Source organism: Gymnoscopelus microlampas (genome assembly GCF_963454915.1).
Source record: "Gymnoscopelus microlampas genome assembly, chromosome: 18".
In the NCBI taxonomy this organism is placed as follows: domain Eukaryota; kingdom Metazoa; phylum Chordata; class Actinopteri; order Myctophiformes; family Myctophidae; genus Gymnoscopelus; species Gymnoscopelus microlampas.
In genome coordinates, this window is record NC_139955.1 from 25,494,216 (window position 1) to 25,520,818 (window position 26,603).

The window sequence follows — 26,603 nt, forward strand, 5'->3', positions numbered from 1 at the left end:
TCTCAGTACGCACCAAAATCTGCTTGATGCCATTGTGTACCACTGTGGCACGTGCTTTCCAGTAATGGCCACGATTCAAATCTATATGTCGTTGTGAGTCTAGAAAAACAAGGGAGAGTGAGAGAGAGACAGACGTCCCCTTTAATGTGATTTTTGTGAAAGCGGAAACCACTGTAATGTAAAAGTGATCATCATTACACAGGAAATGATTAGCAAAAAACACAAATGCGCACGCACACACTACATTAGGATGAAAAAACATCTCCACGCCACTCTCTCTCACAAGGTCTCTTGCTCTCTTAAATTGCAAACACACACATAGCCTACACAAAATACATGTTGGTCATCATCCATGATGTGAACACCTGCCTACAACCACAGAATCTGTGTTAATTCAACTCTAAAGTGAAAACATTTACCTGTAATGGACCATTACGGATAGACTTTTAGACTGTAAAATGTGTTTATCTATATTGACGTTGTTGTACTTGACTCATCTGATTTGGGCTCAACCAATCTGGGAACCCATTGCCAAATGAAAAGGAAAAACAGCGCCCTCTGCTGTTTTTTACAATCTCAGTTGGCTCTGGGAGGAAGTCGACGTAGCACACGTGCGCAAGGAAACTGGGGTTTTGGTCTGCCTTCAGCCTTTCACTTCCGGTGGTGCGACTATGTTTCATTCCCACTAACAATATTTCTACGGAACACTAACACTAGCCTAAGACCTGGAACTGTGTCATTTTTAGATTTGAGCTAAAAAGCATTATTTTACACTTTGGGCTATTCAAAAATAGCAGATATACAAGCTCATAGCGCGGCACCGAGTGCCACGCTACGAGCTTGTAGATCTGCTATTTTTGAAAAATCGTGAAAATGTGTGCAAATCTTTGAATATATATATTTTTAAAGCGAACATTTTTAACTCAAATCTTTGCTTCTGGGGGGTCCCTGGAACAAAATATTTTGATGGGGGTCCGCGGCCAAATACATATCATTTTGGGGTCCTTGACATGAAAAAGTTTGAGCACCACTGATATGGAAACATACGTTTTTCAGAAAACTGTTGAGATTTAGGAGACATGTAGAATCGGCTTCAGGTCTCAATGGGTTAAACCCTCCCTCCGGAAATCTCATTTCCATTTGATTTCAGGAGTGAGTCTGGCATGAACGCCCATTCTGCAATATTGGCTGTGTACGCCAAACAGACGAGCCTATCAGCGTCGTCGCACATCGTTCTGTGATTGACAGCGACAGTTGGCCAATCAGGTGGCGAGTTCGAGTGAGCCCGAATGGCACCGAGTGCAGCCTGAATACAGCCGACGGCAGCCATCTTTTCTGTCCGCTATTTTCTCTGCTGGTTTTTTTACTTCAAAAAGCTCTCAAACTTCTATTTTGAGGCACAGAATTTACTTTTGGATAGAATTTAGTTGTTAAACTTCATATATGTGGTCAATTAATCATGACGGAGCCTATTTTTAAAAAAAAATTCAGAGAACCTGCCGGGGCGGGCAGTGACACACATATATCCGAATAAGGCAACCTATTTTGGGCATGGCCGTCTCAAAAGTCCCGTTGCGTCACATAGTCTGGAGGTGGTAAAAATGAACTGCTGATTGGCTGAAGGGGAAAAACGATCATTGGCTGAAGGGGTTGTCAGTCAACGGTATTACTCCCGCCCAACTCCAGCCCACAGCCAATATTGCAGCATGGGCGATCAGGCCAGACTCACTCCTGAAATCAAATGGAAATGAGATTTCCGGAGGGAGGGTTTACCAGGCTACAATAACACTTCTCCCAGAGAACATGGATCATTTTGGTTATAAGCCCACTTGTTTCTATGATGAAAGAGCAAGTTAAAATGTGAATATCTTTCCGTGGTTTTGTCTGCTCCGAGGACGCTATTGTTAAATTAGTTTCGGTTTGTTTCTAGTGGGGAAGGATCGGCGGACACGTAAATCCCGCCCACTACATTTGATTGGGTAAAGTGCGGCCTGCTTCCTGATCTGAAGGCACGCCCAATTGTAGGCCAGTGCGTACGCGATATGACGAACCCCCCCGACAGATTCAAACGCAGAGCAGAATCTGTTCTGAGAGATTAGGGCTCAACAGACATGATACATTTTATTCTGAACATGTCAAAATAGGAATTACAGTAGTATTTGGATGAGACAAAAATTCAAACGCAAATAAAAGCATTTTCAGATTCCTGATACATTGGGAAAACAATATCCCAGATGAGGATATAAGTTTCCATTTGATTACTGAAATCAAATTATGCTTAGTTTATACACCATCATACACCAAAGTAGACTTAAGTCAGGCATGATAAAAGTCGAGAACCAAGAGGTCATTTAGGATGTTCTGCCATTTGACATGCATTAAGCTTTTGAAAGGAGGAAATTGTGATGGCGGAACAAGCAGCGTGGCATCCTATAGACCGACATCTCAAAAGTGGGACTGAACCACACATCTTAGTGTCTCTGGCTGTTAAAAACCACCCTGTTCAATACATCCATGGTTCAAACTCTAAGATGGCTGTGCTTTTACAAACCACTGCGTACTTAATCCTCAACCTCTACTTTTAAAAAACATCTCTGCAGCACTGCCTTCAATCTACCCACAAATCCAACCGTGCTGCCTGGTTAAATGGCCTCGATAAAGAGCAGTATGGTTGCCTTCAGAAAGGAGAAAAACTATTCTGTAGGGTCCCCCCTATGTCAATAGAAATGTTTTTCTACTTTCTGGGCTACAGTATATGACAGTTAAAATGTGGGGGTCACAGGTGCCCATCACTGTCATGGATATGTGCACTACACTATTACTTTGTAAACATTACGCATACTAGTGCCGACTGCCGAGTGGCTATTAAATCGAACCAATGGTTTCCAAGAATCGAAAAACCACGAATGTCTGCATCTGTCTGCCCCAGGTCTGTGGAGGACGCACAAAATCTCATTAGCCATTACATTCCAATAACCAAATCTCTGCTCGCTCACTCAACTCTCGGTACTCCAGCTTAACCCGGAAATAGTTTTGTCGCAAATGGTAATTTGCTTTTGGAGGTGCTGAGACCAGAGAGTGAGTGAATTCCCCATGTCGTTTGGAGTGTCAAACAGCGAGTGTACATCGAGTGTAGGCTTCGGCCTGTTCTCGTCCTCTCGCCGGAAGTGTTGACTGCTTATCTGTTCTGTTATTGGATGGACCGTCTCCTCGGGCTATGGGAGGGGAAACCATGACTACGCTGTTTGGGAGATGGGATTAAAAAAAAAAAAAACTGCACTGCTGTCGTGGACTTGTTTTAGAGCCAACCAAACTTTGTTCTTCGTGCTCATATCCTAAAATGTAAACATAACGTGCCTGCATGAGTGTGTTAAGCGGCTTGAGGGTGAAAGTTCCCACTTGATTGAGGAATTGGAACGTGGGTGTCAGTCCAACCAGCTTGATTCCTCTGGCCTTGCATATAATCCTCTCCTTGCTTGGAGGTGGGACTAATGCGCGGGTGGAGGAGAAGTTGAGGTACTAGATTGAATTAGAATAGACCTGAATTTGGCTTGTGTGTTTGGGGTGGTGTGGACACCGGCTTCCCCGCTTGGGCAACCAGATCCGTCAGCTTCACCCATTGGATGAGTTTTGCGGCATGTTTGTGGCGCTTATCCAATATAATATACAATGAAACAAATAGTGTGAGATCTGCTCTTATGGGTGAAGGACGTTGCAGTGAACAAAAGCGGCGGAAAATTGGCGGCGCAAAGCGCAATGAGTGAGGAACGGGTATGACGGGTACATCAGATAACTTTGCACAAAGGGGAGGGGGGGATTATAAAAATAATGCTTTTCAAAATCCATTTTTTAAATTATTTGTGGCTATGAGAGCTAATATGCATGTGGTCAGCAACTATCCATATCAATGAGGAATGATGTGGGTAAGACCCATTTTGCCTGAAATACAGTAAATCTATGGCAGATCAGCTGCCCTGTACAACAATAGGAGGTTTAATAAACTCAAAAAGTGAACTTTAATACAAAAGAATTTATTTAATCAACCTGAAAACAGGACACGACGACAAAATGAACACACCAACTGACTTTTTTTTAGTTCTCTAAAACAAAACAAAAAATGTCTAACCCTAACCTCTCCATCCACAATGACCAACTATTAACTTCAAAACTAATACCATCTCCATGGGTTTCATGAAAACTTTAAGCATTATGGGAAATGCAGTACACAAGTACACCACCAAGTCAATGAGTTGTCAGCAGGAAATCCCAATCTGAAATGATCAAATGTTGCACGGGCTCATCATTGAGTCAGCCACACGATATCAGCTTGTATTGTAAATAAAAAAGAAAGCGATTGAGGGGAGAAACGTACAAACAATATCCATTGGGTTGTCTCTCCGTTCATTTGTCTGCGCAAGAGTTATTTGTGGGATGTAACACAGAAGTGGTAGTACAAATCCTTGGTCCGTGATGTCTGGATGTGTATGGATGGAAAAGTTTGTGCATATGTGTGTGTTCAGTCAGACTCCTGCTCCGAGCTGGGGGGGGTGGACAAGACCTCTTCCTCTTCTTCATCAGATTCCTGACAATGGAGAGAATAATGCATTATGAACGACGGATGTGGTCTTGTTTTTCTTGGCAAAATAAGACGATTAAAATTCTGGTGGCAGTTTATTATTATTTTTTTTAAATGAAACATAAGCTCTCGTCTGAGAAGTACTCTTAACCCTTAGACTGCCATCGACGCGTTTTCGAGTCAATTGCTACTTAATCCATCTGTGCCGTCGACGCGTTAGACGCGCTGTATAACTTTTTATTGTTTAATAAACAATCGTGCTGTTCTCTGTACCATCCTTGATCATTTTCTCTTCCCACTGGCTTCTCACGCATCCTTGGTGAAAATATCTGTAAACCGTTTGCTGTTTCTCTCACACGGTATAAAAAACGAACGGAAAGCTCCGGTTCGTGTTTGTTTCTACACACAGCCATTCGATGGATTATAATGGATATAAAACTTCTGTGACCGGTTGAAAAGGTTATAACGCTGGCACTGGGTGAGTATATTATGAAAATACTCTGGTAGTCAAAGAGTTAAGGGTCTCTTAAACCACAAACTTATGATAAATCTTTTTTTCATAAGCCATAAACTTCTATAGAAAAAGAATCTATAGATTTCTATAAACTTGTTGAATCTATAGATAACTGCACATGTCTTGCAGTAATCTGTAATTAGATTATTTCTTACAAGTACAAACTGAATATTTAGTAATCATTGCTATAGAGCAATTGTTCAGTAACAGGAGTCTCCCTGTCTCTCCAGCTCTTTAGTTAACAGAAAATGCATTTTCTGGTGGGGATAGTAAGTGATGACAGAAAGAAAGGAGCAGAAAGAATTGGAACACTATACAATTTAAGCGGATAAATGGGTTCACTCTCCTGATGGGCTGAAATTGGCAACCCACCTCAAAATGAATTTTCTGTTTATTAAAGAGCTGGAGAGACAGACGCCCGTTACTGAAGTAACACCATGGCAGTAATTACTATCAGAATATACTGCTTTAACAGTTAACAAAAAAGTTTTTACCCAAAAATATCACCCTACCTTTAAGAGAAGTGTATGTTCCATATGTTTAGATGTTATGTTATCTAGGAGTTTTATTTGGTGAAATCGGTTGGAAACATGTTTTACCTTTTTGCTCTTTTTGCTCTTTTTGGTCTTCTTGCGGTCGTTGTCCGACGAGCTCTCCTCACTGGTCTCGATGAACTCTCGGCTCTTGAAGCTCTCATTACCACCTGCTGTTGCTCCTCCTCGCTCCTTCTCTTTGTCTCCTCCTGCTGACTTCCTCTTCTTGTCCTCCTTCTTGACTGCTTTCTTTTTAGTGTCCCTGGGAGCGAGGGCAGGGGGTTGAAAGGTGTGTTAAATACGTACATCATGCATCAAGAAAAGCAAGCACTATGCATGTCTGTTTGTGCGTGTGTGCGTGTTTAAAGCCTTACTTTTTGGAAGGTGATGTGGAGGCTGAGGCTCCTCCACCACTCTCCTTGTACTCCTTCTTGGCTATGTCATATTGCTTCTTTGCCTCTCCAGCCTTCTGCTCCCACTCCTGAAAGAGAGAAATAGAGAGACAGACCGACAGACAGATGAAAAAAGAAAGAACCAGGAGCGGGAGGCAGACAAGTGGAAGACAAGTGGCAGAACCTTTAAAATACTATTTAGTACAATAATTAGGTCAATGGGTTTGGGCGGTGTATTTTAGCCTGGTATCGACATAACCTCGCGTCACCTGGCTTTCCACCGGGGGAAAGCCTGGTATTCATTCTAAAAATGAGCCGTGTGATCCGGTTTAGAAAAAAGGAAAAAAAAATCGTGTTCCGGTTGGCGTTGCATTGCTTGTTCCCCACATAATGCGAATCAATTAGTTAGAATAATAGATGGACATACCAATCGATTATTATACCAAAAGAAACTAAACGATTATACCAAACTAAACAAGTTTTAAACTAGGGGAATCATATTTCAGGTGCACAGCACCTGAGGTTCCGGTCGTGTGTTCCGGCCGCCTGATGACGTCGGCTCAGAAATCCGAAAATGGTATTGATTCCAGGCTAGTATCGACTTGACAATAGCATCATTGCACTCGTAATAGAAAATTATATTTTGACTGATGTGCAATTTCAACTTTTGATTGAAAATTAATAGCGTAGATGAATTGAATAATACAAAAAAAGAGAGACATGCATACAATTATAACCGTTGTGTCCAGATATATTAACTCTCTGCTCCTCTCTCACCTCCTTGTCCTCCTTGCCTATCCCTCTCCACATCTCCCCAGCCTTCTTGGAGATCTCAGTGACTGAGATGCCTGGGTTCTCCGACTTTATGCGTTCACGGCTGTTGCCGAGCCACAGCATGTAGGCGGTCATCGGCCTCTTGGGGGCGTTAACGTCCCTCTTCTTCTTCTGCAACACAGAGGAACAATGTACGGACATATAAAAGTCATATTTGTATTCCTATACTTGAGACATTGACTAGTACAGCGGTTCTCAAACTACTTCGCCGTCTTTTTCGGCTGCGCTAGAATATTATTCATTCATTTCATTGATAAGATAGGCCTACACATCAGCAGGAATCACTGCTTTAACTTCATTTTCTAAATACATATTCATATAAGGCCAACAATGGATGATTTTATTTTAAGATATTCTTTATTTCCACTTGGAAACTGCTCTACGAATAAAGTGTGGGGTCGCCAAAAACATTTGTGGCATAAAAACGTTTGAGAACGCCTGGACTAGTACATACATGACCTTAACAACACATTGAACGCCAGAGGTTAATCTCATAATGTACCTACCAGTGCCAAGCTCTTTTTGTTGTTTTTTTGTTTTTTTCATGTCGTCATAGCCCCCGCTAAATCCGTTTAAAATCCGCGTTCATTTGGTTCGACACAAACACGGGATCCGTGAAAAACAAAAACAAAAAACTGCGAGCCGATCCGTGCCGCCATTTTGAAGTTACAGGCGAGAACGTTAGACAGGACGATGCGGTGAGGAAAACCACAAGGGAGATAAATCGATTCTAAGCTGATGCCTAGACAGGAAACGGATGCGAGCGAAAAAACCGGAACCAGTTTTATTCCGTTTCCGGTCGGCCCCGGAACCGGAAATGGGTCGAAAAAAATTTCCGGAAAGTGCACTTTTTCGATTTAACATGGGAAATGCGAGTCGCGTAGATCTACGCGACTGGCACACTGCGGCTTTAAATCGGTTCGCGTAGATCTACGCGACTGGCACGCGATGTGTTAACCTGAACTCAATTTAAAGCATAACACAGAAGCTGTTCAATTAGTGACTAATCAAAACATCCTTAAAATTAAACGTATGAACCCATTTGTAGATCAGCTATTTTTGGCAAAGAGATTTGTTGTAGAGCGGAAAAGAGCGGACCAAGTACAAAGCCAAGTGGGGTTAAGTTTACAAATTATAGAGGGTTTAAGTGGTTAAATGGCTGGACACATGTGGGAATGGACTGGGTGCCAGGGGGCGGTAAAAGGATGAGAGGGAGGTCGAAGAAGGCCTGTACGTTTAACACATCGGGTGCCAAACACGGTTCAAACCGTGTTTTCACAGAGTAGCGCTTTGGTGCCGAACACTGTTCAAACCGTGTTTTCAGTCTTTTTATTTTTTCCACACGGGGGGGCTGAACACTCTAAGAAGTAAGGGACAGATGGATCACCGTGCCAAAAAATCTGGCTCCCATCCGCTTCCAATCTCCTTGCTAAAAACCTCTGTATCTCCTTAACTTTTTACAGTGGGCAAAACGAGTCATTCTCGTTGCGCGATGGCTCCGCAGCGGTGACTCGCATGAGACATGTTGTTGTTCCAGGTTTTAGCCAGGACCATCCATTGCTATGCACGCATGCATTGTTTACGTGCGTGTGCTCGCGGTGGAGTCTACAGCTCTAAACAGTGCAGCATTGCAGACGGTGAGATTTCTGGCACCGAACGTAATCTGTTATTATAAAATGCTGGCAACCGCTGTGTTAAGGAAGACCTAAACGAGATGGGTGTCAGCTGGCATGGTGCAAGGAGGGTCACCAGGGACCGGAACAGATGGAGGAGATTCCTCGCCCAATGTTCCAATACAAACGGTAGGAACTAAATCTAAGTAAGTCGGTGGTTAAACGGTCCTCGCTTCTAAAACCTAACCTATATACAAGGGTATAATACTGGTAAAAGATAATAATGTTATCACCACACCTAACTCATTGTCTCTCTTCAGCCTGGAATAAAATACTGTCATTTGTTTTGCATGTTCACCTTTCCCTTCGTCTGCCATCGACCATTCATCGTTCCCAGTCTCTCACCTCTTTACGGGGCTTCCGTTCTTTCTTCTCTTTCACTTCTTTGGGTTTCTTGACCTTTTTCTTCTTCTTGCCGTCCTCGCCACTGTCGTCTCCTCCTTCTCCTCCTTCACTGCTGTCGCTTGCCTCGGCGTTGCTGTCATACCTGACGAATAGTGTGAGAAGGAAAAAACAAAACAAAGCAAAGGAACTGTCAGTCAAGCATGGCGTTATTATAAAAAAATAACATTGATTTGATGAGGCAGAGACGACATTAACCACTTTCAACCTGGTGCCATTAAAATAGCTTATAGGGTGGGTGGACGTCACAAATGCAACGTGCCGACCAAGGCGCACTGTTGCTCCGATCCGCACAAAACTTGGCAAACGCTGGTCAGGGGTCTGGCATGACAATAGTCATACCAGGGGCCACGTTAGGGGCCCCGGGGGCCACAGGTGTAACGTTACTCCGATCTAGGGATGTCACCGTTAATAAATGCATGTCAACACCGGTAACACTGCATAGCCCACTTTAATTACTTTTATAAATATATTGTGCGCCGGGCATCCTGCATTAATATAGAGAGTATGCACATGTGTCACTTTTCCACACGCCCCCTCATCTAGACTGAGTGGCAAAACAGTGAGCAGCATGGAGCGTTAAGTGTTTGGAAGCACTCGTTGGAAATCACTCAACGGTCCTGTGTACCACCCGTTTCTAATTTGCACATAATGCAGGAGGCAGCAGGACGTTGCTTTATTGAAAACGAGCGCTTCCAAACTCTGACACTTATATAAATAATCACCTGCACGAAATGTATTGACAGAAAGTAGCTCATAACATGTCTACGGTGGATTTTTATGAAACAAAAACTTTTCAGATAGAAAGAGGATAGTTAAATCTTTCCGTACAGCTGCCATGTTGATGAATTTAACGTTGTTTAATACAATCAGATAGGACTTTTCTGTTTGGATGTATGGGCTGTCAAGGCCAGAAAGTAGTTTTTATTTTCCGGTTACGATGATGTCACGCGCATAGCCTCTATTGTCAACCACTAGGCGTCCTACTTGACATGCCTGGCAATGATCCAGAAACAAACCAAACCTTTACAAACTGACCGGGCTTTTTGAACTCAAGTGGTTTTATAGGGTACACAGAAAAAGTTATTGTAGCCTATTAAAAAATAATAAAGCGGTGTTGTTGGTGTACAAGTAATGTACTCTGTGTGTGCCCGAACACCCGGTAACACTGCATAACGCGAAATCCCTACAATAGTCAAAACAGCAGTGTTTAACACTACAGCAGTGTTAAATGCTCTTATCAGTGCAATATAGGGCTGGATTTGAAGGCCACGTAGCGGCCTGAAAATCCAGTAAGTCCTCTACACATAAATCCTCTACACATTTATATTATTGTCAGCTTATAGATTAGTTATTTTCATTTGACAAGTATAAAGGGCTATATGAAGTAGTTAGTGATAAGAAAAAGGGATGGAGAGAGGGAGAAGTGTGAATATATTGGTGACAAGAAAGGCGGAAGGGAATCAAAATGAACGGCAAATAGTCACTCACTCCTCTGCAATGTCATCATCCTCTTCTCCGGGGTTGAAAGACTCGTCTAAAAATAGAAACAATAGGGAAGGGGAAAGTGTGAGGATGAAGCGCGACAATATCCTGAATGCAATGGTGCTGTTATGTATACCGCCAAACGCTAATCCAATTGGCTGACAGGGGTTGTCACTCACCGCTCTCGCCCTCCGATTCCTCACTGCCGTCGCCCTCCTCCCTGATCTTGCCCTCGGCCTTCATCCTCTCCAGGTAGGCGTCGTGTTGGTCTTCATCGGAGTCACTGTACTCGTTATTGGTACCTTTCATGCCCTGGAAGATACACTATAGTGTCAGGAACTATGCAACCCATATGCCACATGAGACACCACTTCTTGGATGCACAAAGTGGAGTGGTGCCATCATATGTCCTATAGGTACTAAGGCTGTCAATGAATGTTCTAAGGATATCAATTTATATTTGATTGTAAAAAAAAGAAAAAAATGTGATAGCTGCTACGTTGATGCACAGACAGCAGTCACACAATCCCACTTGATTTGATTCTAAATGAAAATATAGGTCAGGCTGAAACAAGGCATCGATGATGATGTGGTAACCCATTCCGAAATACTTAAAATTTCTCGGAACGCTGATCGTCTGTTCCGTTTACCATAAGGGGCAGTGTCCACAGAAGGCATTTTAAAGCGGCGGAACACTTGCATATCTTGTCCAGAGCACTTCTTAATAAGCGCACAGTTTTTAATTACGCGTGCAACATTCTAATCCATCGACCATTGCTGTCCGTCATGTCATCTGCGTTATTAGTAGCTTAGCTGAGACAATGGCAAATATGGACTTCTGCTGGTTGCTTCAAAGTCAGGTAGTAAATGACTGGGTTGTCCAAGACAGCCAGGAGGTAGGCCTGTCACAATTATTGCATACTCGCAGTTATTTTAGCATAATCGTCATAATCATTACCATGTTAAAAATGTTCATATATTTAAAAAAACAGTGGAAATATCAACAAGCTTAAAACACGTCATGATGCGAGGCGTTTTGAGCTGGTAGATCGGCTATTTCCACAAGTTTTTTTTTATTATATTATAGGGGGCTTTTTCTGCCTTTATTGATAGGAAAGTGGGCTGACATGAAATGGGGAGAGATGGGGGGACACACACACAGCAAAGGTCAAACCCGCGACACGCTGTCAAGCTGGTTTACCAGCGTATGTGATATGCGCCTGGACCGCTAGGCCAGCAGGCACCCCGTATTTATTTTTTAAGTATAAAGTAATTCAATATGCATCTTTTGTTTTCACAAAGCCTAAAAGCCAAACAGAAATGTAATTTTTATTCATGTTCCAATGTTCACCGACAGAAACAATTAAAATCGTTAAATCGCAATTATATAAGTAGTTACAATTATAACTACAGTATAGTTTGACATCGCTATGATGACGACCTACATTGAGGGGGTACTATCTACAGTAGGAAGCAAAGTACCCAGTACCAAATGCAAGTAGAGTCAAGTAATCAAGTCAAGCCGGTTCCATGCAGTGGAAAAGTGCCATAAGTGGGTGATACCAAAAGTAACTGGCTTCAATTTCATCAAATCTAACCTCACTCATTTAACAGGATGTCAGTGACACAGGTTGTACTGTAATGTGATGTCATCTGGGAAACAATTGGCATTACAATCACCATATAATATGTCTGTCTGTCCGTTGGGGTTGAATGGCAGAAAGCATAAGCGACGTTAAATCCTGACCAGCCACCAATACAGTAGGAGGACAGGTTCATTTAATCTAACTGACATCCTCTGCTGACCTTCTAAGTACGGCAACAGATGACCCTGCCACATATGACAGTATAGTCCTTTGGCTGGATTGACAGACACATTTTGACTGAACACTGAGCATTCTGGGCAGGGAAATCAGTATATCCTGTATTAGACAAAGTTGCAGTGACAGATTTGTTCGCAGTTAAAGAAAAAAAGCAAACTCTTGGGCCAAACATTAGTCTGTACATTCCAAACACAGTCACATACACCTCATTCTTTTCTTCCTGACCTCACAGTCCTCCAAAGTCAATGTTGACGAAAACGTATTCTATGATTAGTAGAAAATTACGAGGTCTTTCCATGTCAATCACAGCAATCAAAAGACCTCAGAGATTATTGGACACATTCCCTGCTGCCCCACACACACACACACACACACACACACACACACACACACACACACACACACACACACACACACACCATGCAAGCGTTAATCACTCCACACCAATAAGATCACGCAATGGTGCCCACTTGATGAAGGGAACGCCCACAACCATACCCACCTTCTTCTATAGGTGTACAATGACAGACACACAGGAGAAGGGCAACAAAAATGTCAATATATTGAACGAGATGGAATATAGTCTCACATGAAACCATAAAAATGTGTACAAAGTAAACATTGAAAGTAGTTACCTCTTTGAAGCCTCTGTTTTTGATGTTGAGTTTCTTGGCATTGACAAAGTCAAACAGCTTCCCGTATTCTTCTCTGTGGGAAGAGAGACGCATATCCAGGAGATAATTAAGACCCACTACTTAGCAGTTAATGTATACTTTACCGTTATGGTGGTCAGAAATAGGTCAATTCGCAATATGCTTGTGAAATTTGTACCAATGCTTAGGGTTGCAAGCTTTTCGAGAAGTGGGCAATAACAGAAAATTTGTAGAAGCTTTTAACAAATTAGAATCTGTGTACTTTGGTTTAGGCGACAATGTGCTGGACTGGTTAAATTAAATATTATAATCAATATAAAATATATTCACTCCAGTAATTTAATCAAAGCTTCCCTGAAAAAAATGTAGTCCTATGGCTCAGACTTAGCATTGTAGTGCGGAGGTCTATGATGAATGTGGGCTGTACATATGATGAGAAAATGCAATGTACATGCAGAGGGTTGCAATTGTACTGAATTCCTATCTAATAGGATGCTGGCAAATGAGCTGAACATTTAATGTGGTATTCAGTGCATGGTTACAATTCAAATATGGACATGATACTTTTAACTAAACTTCCCTTTAAATTTACCGGACATTTTTAGACCCTTTGAAACCCTACCAAATCTCTCATTACTATTTTTAGTACTAAATTATAGTATTAATCATCTATTGATTCTCGCCAAAGATTTCCTGAGATAAATCAGAGACATTTTAAATAATCATGGCCAAGTACATGCAAGGCCATTATTTTGACAAAACTAATTCCAACATATACAGATTGGTGATTTGCATGACTTAACTATGACAGCCCATGCCAAATGTGTGCAAGATTGAGTTCATGTGTGTGGCTGTGTCACCATCATTACCTCTCGATGCTGCTGAAGGTGAACTGGTTCCCCTGCTTGGTCTCAATCTCAAAGTCGAAGGAGCGTGTAGTTGTGGTACCTCTGGCGAAGTTGACGCAGGAAATCTCCTCAAAGCGCAGGTGCACCGGAGGCTTGTGCACGTAGATGAAACCCCTCTCCAAGGGATACAGGAGGCCAGAGGAGGCCTTGTACGAGCAGGTGATGCACTGGGCACCCGAGTGGCTACAATAGGGAGGAGTAGAAGAAGACAGGGGAGGGGGGGGGGGGGGAGAGAGCGAGAGAGGCATCTTATTTAGCTGTTTTGTTCCAAAGAAACAAACATATGGGCCATCCAGGTGGTGCAGTTCCTGCCCATCACCTTGTTGAACCGACAGAAATCAGGGAGAGGGGGTACTGAAGACACTTAACACATTGATTGCCAAGATCGCATTGATGAGTTCTTTCATTTTTTCTGGAAATTCCACAAGGGTCGACCTAACACAGCTTTGGAATGATCGATCGGCACACAGAGAAGTAGAATGTGGATGTGACGTTGTTCCAAAAAAACAGGAAGCCATCCGTATTTTCAGAAAAACAGCTGTAACTCTGTTTCTTTTTTTTGCATTGAAAACCACTAGTTTTCAGCGGGCCGAAGCCCCAAAATGGCGGATCGCGGTTGGAACGTTGTCGTTCCTATGGACACACAGATCCCTCCGCTAACCCACGGGGACTATTTTGTTTGTGTTTTTGGGACACAATGTCGGTTCCACGGCGTTTCAAATATCATCGGATTGAGGTAATTATACTCTGGCAAGGGGATAGAAAACTATGTTTAATATCTTGGCAATCAATGTGTTAAGTTTGAGAACCACTGCTCGGGGAGAAAAAGAAAGAAACACAAAGCTTGATCTAGAATTATAATACACTTATATGATTGTATGTCTGTAATCGTGTGCGTGTGTGTGTGTGTGTGTGTGTGTGTGTGTGTATATATATATATATATATATATATATATATATATATAAAAGAAAGAAAGATATATACATTTGTGTTAGTATGTGCATATAGACATATATTCATTTCAGAAGGATCTGCTCATATGTTTAGGCGTGTGTGTGTGTGTGTTGCACAGTTGTGTACCCCTGGAAGTTGCCGGGCACAGTGATCTTGCGGTTGACCAGAGCCTTCATTACCCTGCTGACAAGCTCGTAGAGAGAGCCTGACATGTTCTTACTGAGCTTTCCCTCAAAACGACGCTCCACATCCTCCCTAGAAGATGAGGAAACAAGAGGAAGAGGAATGTTGTGATTCAAAACACACATGTAAAACATCCGCCATAAGACACATTGCCCATTTGTGTGAGATAATCACAACATCTGTAACAAAGGTTACCCTTCTCTAGAACATAGGGTCATTTTTCTACTATTCTACTATTTTTCTAAATGGCACACACATATTGCCTCCTAAGTGGGCGCCGTCAATCCAATTCTCCTTTGGAATTAAGAGACTCACGCCTGGGGTGCATTCCGAAATACGCTCCGAGAGCGTTGGAGTGCATCCTAGGTGCCCTCTGGTGGCTCGGAAATTCAGAGCCGTCAGCGGCGCAGATTCTCAGAGCGCATTTCCGAACGCACCCCTGGTCTACTAAACCCACGTGACACAGATACAGGAAATCGATCCAAGTTGGCGTGTCTTTGTTTCCCATCGTCTTTGGTTAAACTCACTCGCTCATGTTTAAGGTGAGACTAATGTCTTCCTCCTTGGAGAAGAGCAGGATGAGGAAGTGGTAGCGAGTCTGACCCTGCTTGATGGGAGGATCCAGACTGATCTACACAAAGAAACCAGGGGACAGAGTTAAAGGAAAAGAGAGAAGAAGGGAGGAGGGGAGAAAATAGAAGGAATGCGAATGGAAGGGCAGTGACAGCGAGATGAAACGCATTCACAGGTTATGAAAGGCAGAGCAAATCTCTCAATGGCATGCGTTACTGTGGACACAATAAATATTTACTGCAGAATTTACTCAACATATGAGAATAATACACCACATTACATAGCTCAATAATTGCTCTCAATTAAATGAAAAAAACAACCAAGGACAGGCTGAGAGGCTGGCTGGCAAACAGACTTACCACAAAGAACATCTGCCTCTGGTCCTTGTGCGGCAGTAGGAAGAGACGCAGCACGGTGGTGTAGGGAATCTTGTAGTCAAACGTCTTACCATGGAGGTGAAGGAAAGTGGGATAGATACGGATGTCGTACCTGAATGAGTAGAAAAACAAAGTGGAAGAGGTGAAAGATCATGAGGTGGATTATAAAAAAGAAAGGTCCCGGCATGAGTATCGGTCTAATCTACATTTAATCAAAAGATTTGTCTGTGCAAACAACCAGAGACGGAATGCCCGTCACTGAAAAGCAGGTTAAACATGCTGTGCAGTTCAAAACTCACATTTTAAGTTTACATATATGGGATGACAGAATTTTGTGGTAGTGTGTTATGCGTGTTGTGTTTCCTATACCTTCCTCTGGGCGTGAGACACTGCAGCTCTTTGAAGACACATACGGCGTCTCCTGTGGCCTGGATGACATCAGCCTTGGACAGCACATTCGCTGCAAATGCCTGAGGACACACTTCCTGTTAGTACTGAATCAACACGGACAAAACAGCTGCCGCTTTACAGCACAATTAGTGGTCCTTCTATCAAATATTCATAGTCAAAGTCCAGTAGATATAGACAGGAGGGATTTCAGAAAAAAGGCCTTCTATAAGGAGGTTAGAGGCATTTGGGGGTAAAAGTTGGGAACCAGGCCATTTTACATAATTCAAGGGTGCTGAATCAGAAAAACACGGTTCCCAAGCAAAATTCTTAGTGCTTAACCTCCTAATTTGCATATCAAAATGGCTGCCGATTTTGAAGTATTTCTTAAACAACTCTATAACAAAGCAAGCAAATCTGACAAATAAAGTGTATATATTTATGTTCTGAGGGTCATACAATGTGTGGAAGATATTTGTAATGTAATATATGTAAATAAATGTAAATAATGTAAATAAATATGCAAATTAGAGGCCACTATTACAGAAAACGGTTTCGTACTTAAAGTGATTCATCCGCATCCCCCTTATTTTATTTTATTTCTACTTATCTGTATTTTTACCATCCTTAAGACATCTAAAATACATATTTAGATCATGGAAAAATCCTGGTACATTTGGCCCCTGATGACCAAAAAATAAATTGCCCCCATGTATAACTCACCCCCAGAATGAGTTAGAGCCACAGAACTGGTACTGATAACTGAACACAAACTACTTTCAACACAACTATATAGAGTGGGATGGGGATGGCTATAGTTACACTTAGACGGCCAACAGGGACTAGCTGAAATGTATTAAGCCCCGCCCCTCTGTGTTCCTATTGGCTGGGCTTTAAACAGCCATAACTCCAATTCCCAGCATCGAAAACCTATGAAACTTCCTAGATGCGCTTAGACGGCCAACAGGGAAAGGCTGAAATTGTTTAAGCTATGTAGCCTAACTTTTCAGTTGATTGCCATACAGGCTTGTGTCCCCCCCCCCCACCCCCGATGGGCCCTGCCTAGTACAGCCTAGTCCAGCCTATTACTGCCTAGTCCTAGGACTAGGCTAGACCTGGGTGTACTAGGCTTTACTGTACTAGACTCTGCTGGGCTCTAATAGTCTGTTTTCAGCTCTAGCAGGCTTTGCTAGGCTGTACTTGGCTTTATTAGGCTATAGAAGGCAGTACTTTACTTTGGCCTACAAATGTTCATGCAAAACTATTGGTGGTGCACACACAAACTATTGCCCGTGTACACAGTGGTTAATCCCAATGGTCTGAGTATCTACAGGGCTGACAAGGGACTAGCACAGCCTAGTTCAACCTAATAGAGCCTAGTACAACCTAGTCTTAACTAGTCCAGTCTGTTCCATGCTAGTATAGCCTATATCGCCGTCCCCTAGTCTGTTCCATCAAAAGGCTGGACTAGGCTAGACCTGGGTGTACTAGGCTTTGATGTTGTAGTCTCTACTGGTCTCTAATAGACTGTTTTAAATTCCAGTAGGCTGTGCTGGTCTGTACAATGCTATATTAGGCTGTACAAGGCAGATCTGTACTATGGTCTACAAAGGTTCATGCAAAACTATTGATCGTGCACACACAAGCTATTGCCCGTGTTCAGTTAGTCCCAATGGTCTGAGGATCTACAGGGCTGACAAGAGCATAGTACAGCCTAATATAGCCTATTAGAGTCTAGTACAGCCTAGTACAGCCTCATCTATCCTAGTCCAGCCTTATCAGTCCTAGCATAGCCTGGTACCCCCTCCCCTATTATGTTCTCCCACCAGGCTGGACTAGGCTAGACCTGGGTGTACTAGGTTTTACTGTACTAGTCTCTGCTGGGCTCTAATGGTCTGCTTTCAGCTCTAGCACCCGTTGCTAGGCTTTACTGGGCTCTATTAGGCTATAGAAGGCAGTACTTTACTTTGGCCTACAAATGTTCATGCAAAACTATTTCTTGTGCACACACAAGCTATTGCCCGTGTACACAGTCGTTAGTCCCTATGGGTTGAGGATCTACAGGGCGGACAAGAGCCTAGTACAGCCTAATAGAGCCTATTAGAGTCTAGTACAGCCTATTACAACCTAGTCTAGCCTAGTCCGGCCTGTTCCATGCTAGTATAGCCTATACCACCCTCCCCTAGTCTGTTCTCCCAAAAGGCTGGACTAGTCTTGGATGTACTAGGCTGTACAGTACTAGACTCTACTGGTCTCTAATACGCTTTTTAGCGGCTCTAGCCGCTCTATACCTGACTTTGTCCGTGTGCGTCAACGTTCTGATTGGTCAGGTGCGTCAACAAAGTGATTGGTCAAGCTTCACGCGACACATGGCTATAAACACATTATAAACACATATCAATGACAAAATGTATCAAAGGCGCCGCTACCTTCACACAGGGTGTGATTTTTTAATCTCTAGTAGGCTTTGCTAGGCTGCACTAGGCTATATTAGGCTGTACAAGGCAGATCTGTACTATGGTCTACAAAGGTTCATGCAAAACTATTGCTCGTGCACACACAAGCTATGGCCTGTGTACACAGTGGTTAGTCCCTATGGTCTGAGTATCTACAGGGCTGACAAGGGACTAGTAAAGCCTAATAGAGAGTATTAGAGTCTAGTACAACCTAGTACAACCTACTCTAGCCTAGTCCAACCTGTTCCATGCTAGTATAGCCTATAGAAATGATTTCATGTGCATGCCATAAGCAATGCACAACACGTCGTTGCAAATGCCGGAAATCTGGGTTACGATGCACAGCCATGTGTGCATGTCAGCAACGGAGTGATGATCAACCTCCTTGTATGAATGTGGTCTAGTGTCTAGACTTTCGTTCAACAATGGCCAATACAGTATCTTTAGAGTACTAAACCGTTATCCGTTATGGGGGCCGCTATTTTGCATATTTCGGAGTAGGCTGATTATTATATTATATTATATTATCATATTATATTACTTACAAATTCTTTACTCACATTGTAGAAAATGTATATAGACACTTCATTTGTCAATTTTGCTTGCCTGGCCACAGAGTTATTGAAGATAAAGGTGCGAATTTGCCAATTTGGCAGCCATTCAGATATGCAGATTAGAAGGTCAAAAACTAAACATTTAGCATGGGGAAAAAGTATGTATTTTAGATGTCCTAAGGATGGCAAAAATACAGATAATTAGGAACAAAATAAGGGGGATGCACCTTTTGCACCGTTTGAGTACTACGGTACATCATTTTATGTAATGGTGGCCTCTAATTTGCATACTTATTTACAATTTATTACATTACAAATATCTTCCACACATTGTATGACCCTCAGAACATAAATATATACACTTTATTTGTCAGATTTGCTTGCTTTGTTATAGAGTTGTTTAAGAAATACTTCAAAATCGGCAGCCATTTTGATATGCAAATTAGGAGGTTAAGCACTAAGAATTTTGCTTGGGAACCGTGTTTTTCTGATTCAGCACCCTTGAATTATGTAATATGGCCTGGTTCCCGACTTTTACCCCCAAATGCCTCTAATAATCACATATTTCAGAAATCCCACCGGTCTAATATACCCATTGCTCTCAAGTCACAGGTTCAAGCACCAACCAACTTACTTTACGCCGGAGCTCCCTCTGGTGGGAGGAAAAATGACCACAGCCTGAAGTAGTACTCAAACTGGATGTACGGCCAAGGCAAGTTATGACCAGTAAACATGACTTAAAAGTTCTCACTATGAAAAGTGGACTAGGGACAGGTGAGCCTCATTAGACTCCTGGTTACAGAGCAGTCAGAACCGGTTCAAAGTGCTTTTACACGCTACATCCCTCTCATGGGTGGCACTGGGGCAGAAACCTAACCTAGCGAATTTGGGAGACCTGTCAGTTTAGAAACCGTAACTGGGCTTACATCCACAGGATCCTGTCCCTCGTCACCCTGGCCGGGGGGGACGTAGAATCGGACCTCCATGAGAGAAACCTCGGCATCGTCATTCTGGTGGAACTCTAGGGTGACCTCGTTCTTGCCGGTAGCGCATTGGGACACGCTGGACAGTGGGACCTCGAACGCCGTGTTGTCATTGATGTCAAACGACAATAGTGGCCCTGAAGTGGATGACAACAGAGGAACAGGGTTACAGAAATGATTTACCCAAGGGTAGCAAGTTAAATGAATGTATTTGTTTCAGTATTTGACACAGGACTACAATGGAAACAAGCCCCTAGGGCTCTTTGTTTTATTCTTTTAACAATCATATCTCTGTACTATTTGCAAAGTGTTAATAAAGTATTCAATAAAAAATTATGAGCCTGGAACGTTCTGCATCAGGATATTCAATTAACTTCTCAGTAGTCCACTGGTTCATGACTTGGTAGTAGTAGTGTGTGTACCATGTTTTGTTTGTTTTTAGCTTTGTGGGGATCTCCCCACAAGGTTATAACAACCAGAAAAAGATAAACCTTATAGATTATTTTCTACCTAAAACGTTTTATGGGGTTAATGTTAGGAATTTGGGGGATATGTTTCTGGTTAGGGATTACGGTTATTTTCAGGGATTTTGAGGTTAAAGACTTACATTTGGCCAGCAGGTTAAATACAACTTTGTAATAAAGAATTCTGATAACCCCGCAATAATTGTAAGACAAACATTTGCGTTTACCTGAAAACTTGGCAGTACCCCAGTTCCAGCCCTTGACACACATGTCCTTCTCAGTCAGCTCCAACTTGTAGTTAGCCTTGAAGAAGTCGGAGATCTTCTCCAAGTCCTGAAAGACAGAGGGAGGGGGCCAGAGGGGAACAAATGGGGTTTTGGGGGTTGAGGGAAGACAGAGACAGAAAGTGTAAGAAATCAAATAAATTAAATACAGGGGCACACAGTGAGATGAGGAAAGGGCAAGAAGGGAAAGAGTGACGGAAAGAGATCAAATTAAAAGAATAAGGGGAGAGGAGAGGGGAGAAAAAAAAACAGGAAAGATCATCAAAGTTAGCACAGCAGTCCATAGCTTACTGCTGCACGGTTCAAAACCTAGCATAAACAAAAAACATACACCACGTCCTCCCCCTCCACCCCCACCAAGGGGCTTAATTAATCACAGCTCAATTAGAACCCCGCCCACCGCACGGTCCCCTGGGACACTGGAGGTGAACGTAATCTGTTCGCTCCCACTGTTCCCCCCCTTTCACTGACAATCAGCCTGTTTATTTATCCTGCAGGCTTGGAGAGGAGACACACACACACACACACACACACACACACACACACGCACGGGGACAGAGAAGCAGTCACACACAGGCGCTGTCCTAAATGCACATGTGGAAGTGATTGCGGTGCGTCTGCGTATTTCTGTGCATGTGTGTGTGTGTGTGTGTGTGTGAGCGTGTGTGTGTGTGTGTGGGGGATAAGACAATGAGACTGTGTGGAAAAATAGTTTATGCACCTGGATATCTGCCTGTCTGTAACGCCTGATTTATACTTGGTTGCGCGACAATGGCACACAACCAAGTATAAATCACCCTTAAGGTTATTACAGCAAGGACCAAGAAAGCCAGTCCGTATGCGTCTGTACATTAGTGTGTTTCTGTGTTTATTTATTCAGTATTATTAATCCATTGTTTATGTGTAAGACCATTTGTGCACAGATATCTTTACTGTATATACTGTATTTCTTGTACAGTATGTCTTACTTAATCTAGTATAGGGGTCTGTGAATGCTTTAAATTAAGGACTACCAAAGTATTATATATTGTCTTAAAAAGTATGAAAGCAATTACACTTATGTACTGTAAATTCTATTTAAACCTTTAAGCTCTATAGTAATGTAATGATTGGATGGTTTACCGTTTCTGATTGAACCCGCTTTCTAACTCCAATTCTTACTGGAAGACAATGAAACAAAGATTGTAATAATCAGGCCTGCTTTATGTACCGTATCCATTCACCGTGTTGGCAGAATTGATGTTGCTTACCTCATTTCATCAGAATAAACACTAATTTCCCAATACATCCTTCACAGACACGTGCAAAGAATCTTGCTCAATCCCCAAACGTCTGACTTCTATTACTACATATCCATGATTTATTCCAAGTGCCCTTGAAACTATCATCTATCCCCCCCAACTGCCACACACAAGCCTCAAGATCTCTAGTCCTCTCCTTCGGCCAGTTGAGCCCTCAGCCAGATTAGTCTAGTTTTCATCTGATTCTGATCAGTGTAGTTTTCACCTGCCCTGCGTCCATAATGCACGTCCTGTGCCATGCTCTCAATATATAAACTATGACCTCAATGTCTCTATCCATCTACCACATGTATACACAGACATGACTACATGCGTGTAGAACAAGTGTCCACTCGTATTTAAACAGGGCTGCCGTAGGAGAAGAGGGCCGCACCAGAAAAGGCCTGTGGGCTGGTTTAGTCGAGTAGCTAGCAGCTAGACCTCCAGTGGATTCCTGGGCACTGACACGGGCCGATGGATAATAAACAATGACTTCATGCCCGACGCTCCGGGACAGAGAGGATCCATCTCCAACAATACGTGCTGATTAAACCCCAGAGACCACACTCCAGTCGTGGGCCCTGCTAGCCGCAAACTTGGGATTTTAAAAATGCCCGTAAATGGCCACACAGACGCACAAACGTGGTTGTTTACTGGCACAGAGGCACTCCTCATACATTCAGAGGAAACAAAAGACAAAGTTACATTGACAAAAACAAACACAAAACAGCTCTTTTCTTCTTTCTTTTGCTGAGCCAAACTGTTTCAACAGATTGATATAAACACTGACTCACATGAGCCGATGATTGCACTGTTTATGGAACACACATGCTAGAGCTGGTTTCCCTCATTAATCCCATTAGAAGGTTTGGGGGAGAGTAGCTACTCTTTCACATGCTGATGATAGCAAAACACAGGTCAAACGCACGCACGGGCCAAGCACAAACACATACGCCAAACACACACACACACAGGCACGCCCATACACACATGCACAAATTACATTTTTAAGAGAACTCTGTGGGACTCAACAGAACGGGAAGGCTTTATTACGCCAGTGTCACAAGAGGGATGGAAGTAATTTTCGAAGTAATCTTGCTTGGATCATCAGTCTTGTCGTTAACATTGCATCAACATTATTCATATCATTGCTGCTGTGTTTCCACAGTGGTTTAAAGGCTGTTCTTGGAGGTTTGCGTACACAACAGAGGAACTAGATTTATTTCAATGTGCACTGAAATTCATTTTGGGTGCTTACAGTAACAGCACAACAGAATTCTGCTTAGGATACCATTACCAGCACACACAGAAATGTCCTTACGGCACTTTTCTTTAGTTGGCATAGGTAAGCATACAGTGTACGTACGGCATTCGGCTGCAAGCATTCATGAGGGCTGATGAAGGCTTAAAGCCTAAATGCGTGCTGGTGTTCTCTTTAAATCTTAAGTAACCTTTCTACACTGTACACAAAAAAAAGCCCATTGAAATTAATTAGAGTAGTGCTCACATTCACTTGTAATAATGGCTGTGTTTAGGACTACTTCTCCAACTCTATCTCAGTGTCTCAAACAAGCGATTCACCCAAATAACTGAATCCATAGTGCTAAGTGCACAGACTCACTGTATCTCTGAAGCCATCATATTTGTAGACATGCCCAGTGCTAGTTGTCAGTTTGATGCCATGTCCCAAACACACACGTCTCCACTGGGCCAAGCTGAGCTCCCCAGCTGGGATGTTGTCCACCTTGCCCGTCTTGCTGCTCTTGTAGACCACATTCTGCTTGCTGAAACGCAGGCGCCCATCATTCTGCAGTGACAGGACACACACAATACAATTAGCGGTGTATTAAACCCAAAGAGAGTACAATTATACCAAGGTTGCATTTGTAAACTCTGAATTAAAATAACAAAACTTTTACTGTGTACACTCACTGTTAGCTAGTTTTACATTTATTTAACTTTTACCTAAAAATGACAGTATAAGTATCAGAATTTTTTTCTAAAAGTTATCATGGACAGATGTGTTATTTAAATTTCTCCCTTTAGTATACAACTACAAGTTAATAACAAATATATTTAACCCCTTAAGACCTGAGGACGATTCTATATATGCCTACCAAATCAAGAATGTTCAAAAGTAGCAGATGTACAAGCTTGTATATTTGTAGACCTGCATGTGAGCTTGTAGATCTGCTATTTTTGAATAGCCAACGCTAAAATGACAGATGCTTTCTAAAGCTGCAAAACATACTGAAGGCTTTTAAAAGGTTTGCTGTCACATACTGTACCACAGTGCTCTACAGTTATGGAGTGACACATTTCCTCAACTAATTAATAAAATGAATAAAAATCCAGGAATGCATACACAGGGGTGATTGTAAGAGGTTAAAGGGAGATGGTGGCATCTTTGAAAGCAGTGGTTCTCTAAGTGGGTTCCAGCAACCCTCAGGGTTCCTTGAGGGGCTTCCAAATGGACCCTTGAAGGTCTGTAACTCTGAGCACGTACAAATGGAACCAAAAGGACCCTTCCTTACGGGTCCATCTGTACGCTCAGAGTTATGGGGGTCCTTGAGAACCACTGTTATAAAGCATGCACTGAATAGATGTGTTATGTGACATTACATTCAGGGGATACATGTATAATGTGAGCAGGTATGCAGTTACTGACCCAGGAGCCTTTCATCTCCTGATAAATCTCATTGAACTCCAGTGTGTCTCCCATCTCATCCACAGGCGACGACCGATGCTCTGCTGACAGAGAGGTTAATACATTAGATACAAGCAGACGTGTGCTTTGATAAATCAGGGACGCTTTCAACTGGGGTTATTGCTTTGATTTAGTAACATGATATAGAAGAAACGTTGATTTCTAACAGGAGGCTGTATTTTCTCTTCGTTGTGCTCCTGGTCACATCCCAAGACCAATTGATGATGTGTCAGTAAAACTTGTGTAAAAAAGTGTCAAGGGTGTGTATTACACACACATTATATTTTAGAATTGTTGACACTTAAAAGTGTAAAGAATTCTAAAATAATAGGCTGAATACTTTAACAATTTGCAAAATCTAAATATTTAAAGACAAACATTATAAAATAATATGCAAAAAACATCATATAAACGAGTAGTAGTAAAAAGAAAACAGTTGGAGGGGGGAGGGGTTAACGTTATTTTTTGTGCAAAGAAACAGTATCAATAAACACAAAGAAACTTCATACATTTTCAAGTATGAAGTTATTTGTCAAATGAATTAGCCTACCTGTGCGAGCTCCATGCACAATAATTAGCTGCCTAACCTACCTGACAACATTAAGGGTGTAGCTATAAGTATTCATTAACATATGACCCAGTGTTTTATTTCACGGGATGCCTATCATTTACAAATATTATGTCACGTCGACGCTTTGTTAATAGAAATGGAAACTTACTAGTGCGCTAGGCCATTAAAAACAGGCTAACAGTGAAGCTAGCGCTGACTGGCATGCTAAAGGATGCGTCTGTTTTGTTACAGGCCGTGTCCTTCTAATTTGTTGCATGAGCAGTGTTGCCGTATTTTGTGAGAGAAATAAGCAACCAGGTCTAGGAAAACAAGCCCAAAAGAAGCGACTATGCTACATGAGCCCTTTAAACCATTTGAAAATAGCCGTCGCGTTGTGAGCTTGTAGATCTGCTCTTATCAAAAACATCTAGAATAAAATGTGAAAAATGTGGAATCATTTTGAAACATTTTAACAACACAAATCTTGTATGAGGGTCCCTGGCATAACATATTTTCAGATGGGGGTCTGCGGACAAATACACATTAATTTTGGGGGTCCTCGGCATGAAATCTTTAGAGTACCACTGGTTTAAACATCATTGCACAGCAAGCCCAAAATAAGCAGTTACACTTTAGAAATAAGGCCAATATTTACAAGCAACTTTACAGAAAAATAAGCCCAAATGTCACTTAAACCGATGTGGGCACATTGTGCATGAGTTGTGGACTTGATCATAAAGTACAAGTGGAGAAGCTCCGCCCGCTCTATGCATCAGTGTGTAGCAAATCAAGCGCTCCACAAGCAATGCAAGGCCACTGTCTGTAGTGGAGTACACAAAGCAACAATGTGTAATCTACTCTGCCTATAGGATAGTTCCCAACACTCAATCGAAGCGTATTTAGATCTAAAACATCTTAATTCCTATCTTACATTTAAGTAAATATGGAGAGGACCGATACAACATCATGTATAAACTTAGTCCTTACTGTCAGTGTGTGTTCACGGCAGACTTCGCCTGTTTCCCGCGTGTAGCATCAGGGGCTAACATTGACGTCA

At 42.3% G+C, this 26,603-nt stretch overlaps 1 protein-coding gene across 2 annotated transcripts; it reads right to left on the reverse strand.

Moving 5' to 3' along the window:
- Positions 1–123: 123 nt before the first annotated feature.
- Positions 124–26,603, reverse strand: ssrp1a (structure specific recognition protein 1a). Of its 2 annotated transcripts, XR_014602821.1 has the most exons (19): positions 26,534–26,600; positions 24,958–25,037; positions 23,911–24,096; positions 20,953–21,058; positions 20,205–20,398; positions 16,251–16,351; positions 15,864–15,993; positions 15,459–15,562; positions 14,875–15,003; positions 13,755–13,976; positions 12,868–12,940; positions 10,589–10,721; positions 10,416–10,461; positions 8,868–9,009; positions 6,793–6,960; positions 5,998–6,104; positions 5,690–5,885; positions 2,112–4,582; positions 124–517 (listed from the first exon to the last, which is right to left on the reverse strand). XR_014602821.1 is itself a non-coding variant. In XM_084085570.1 (18 exons), the coding sequence occupies exons 2-18, from the start codon at positions 25,009–25,011 to the stop codon at positions 4,517–4,519; spliced, it is 2,157 nt and encodes a 718-aa protein (XP_083941696.1). In that variant the 5' UTR covers positions 25,012–25,040; positions 26,534–26,603; the 3' UTR covers positions 4,011–4,516. The 2 variants fall into 2 exon arrangements, 1 of the variants encoding a protein (XP_083941696.1); XM_084085570.1 differs by lacking the exon at positions 124–517 and having other exon boundaries at positions 4,011–4,582; positions 24,958–25,040; positions 26,534–26,603.

What these genes read in the sequence shown, in the direction of transcription:
- ssrp1a (XM_084085570.1), bottom strand. Translation starts at nt 25,011, where the DNA reads ATGGGAGACACACTGGAGTTCAATGAGATTTATCAGGAGATGAAAGGC. An exon ending in AAAACAGAGGCTTCAAAGAG is followed by an intron (nt 10,722 to 12,867) that starts GTAACTACTTTC and finishes TGTATCTTCCAG; the next exon opens with GGCATGAAAGGTACCAATAA. An exon ending in TCCACATCACCTTCCAAAAA is followed by an intron (nt 5,886 to 5,997) that starts GTAAGGCTTTAA and finishes CCTCGCTCCCAG; the next exon opens with GGACACTAAAAAGAAAGCAG.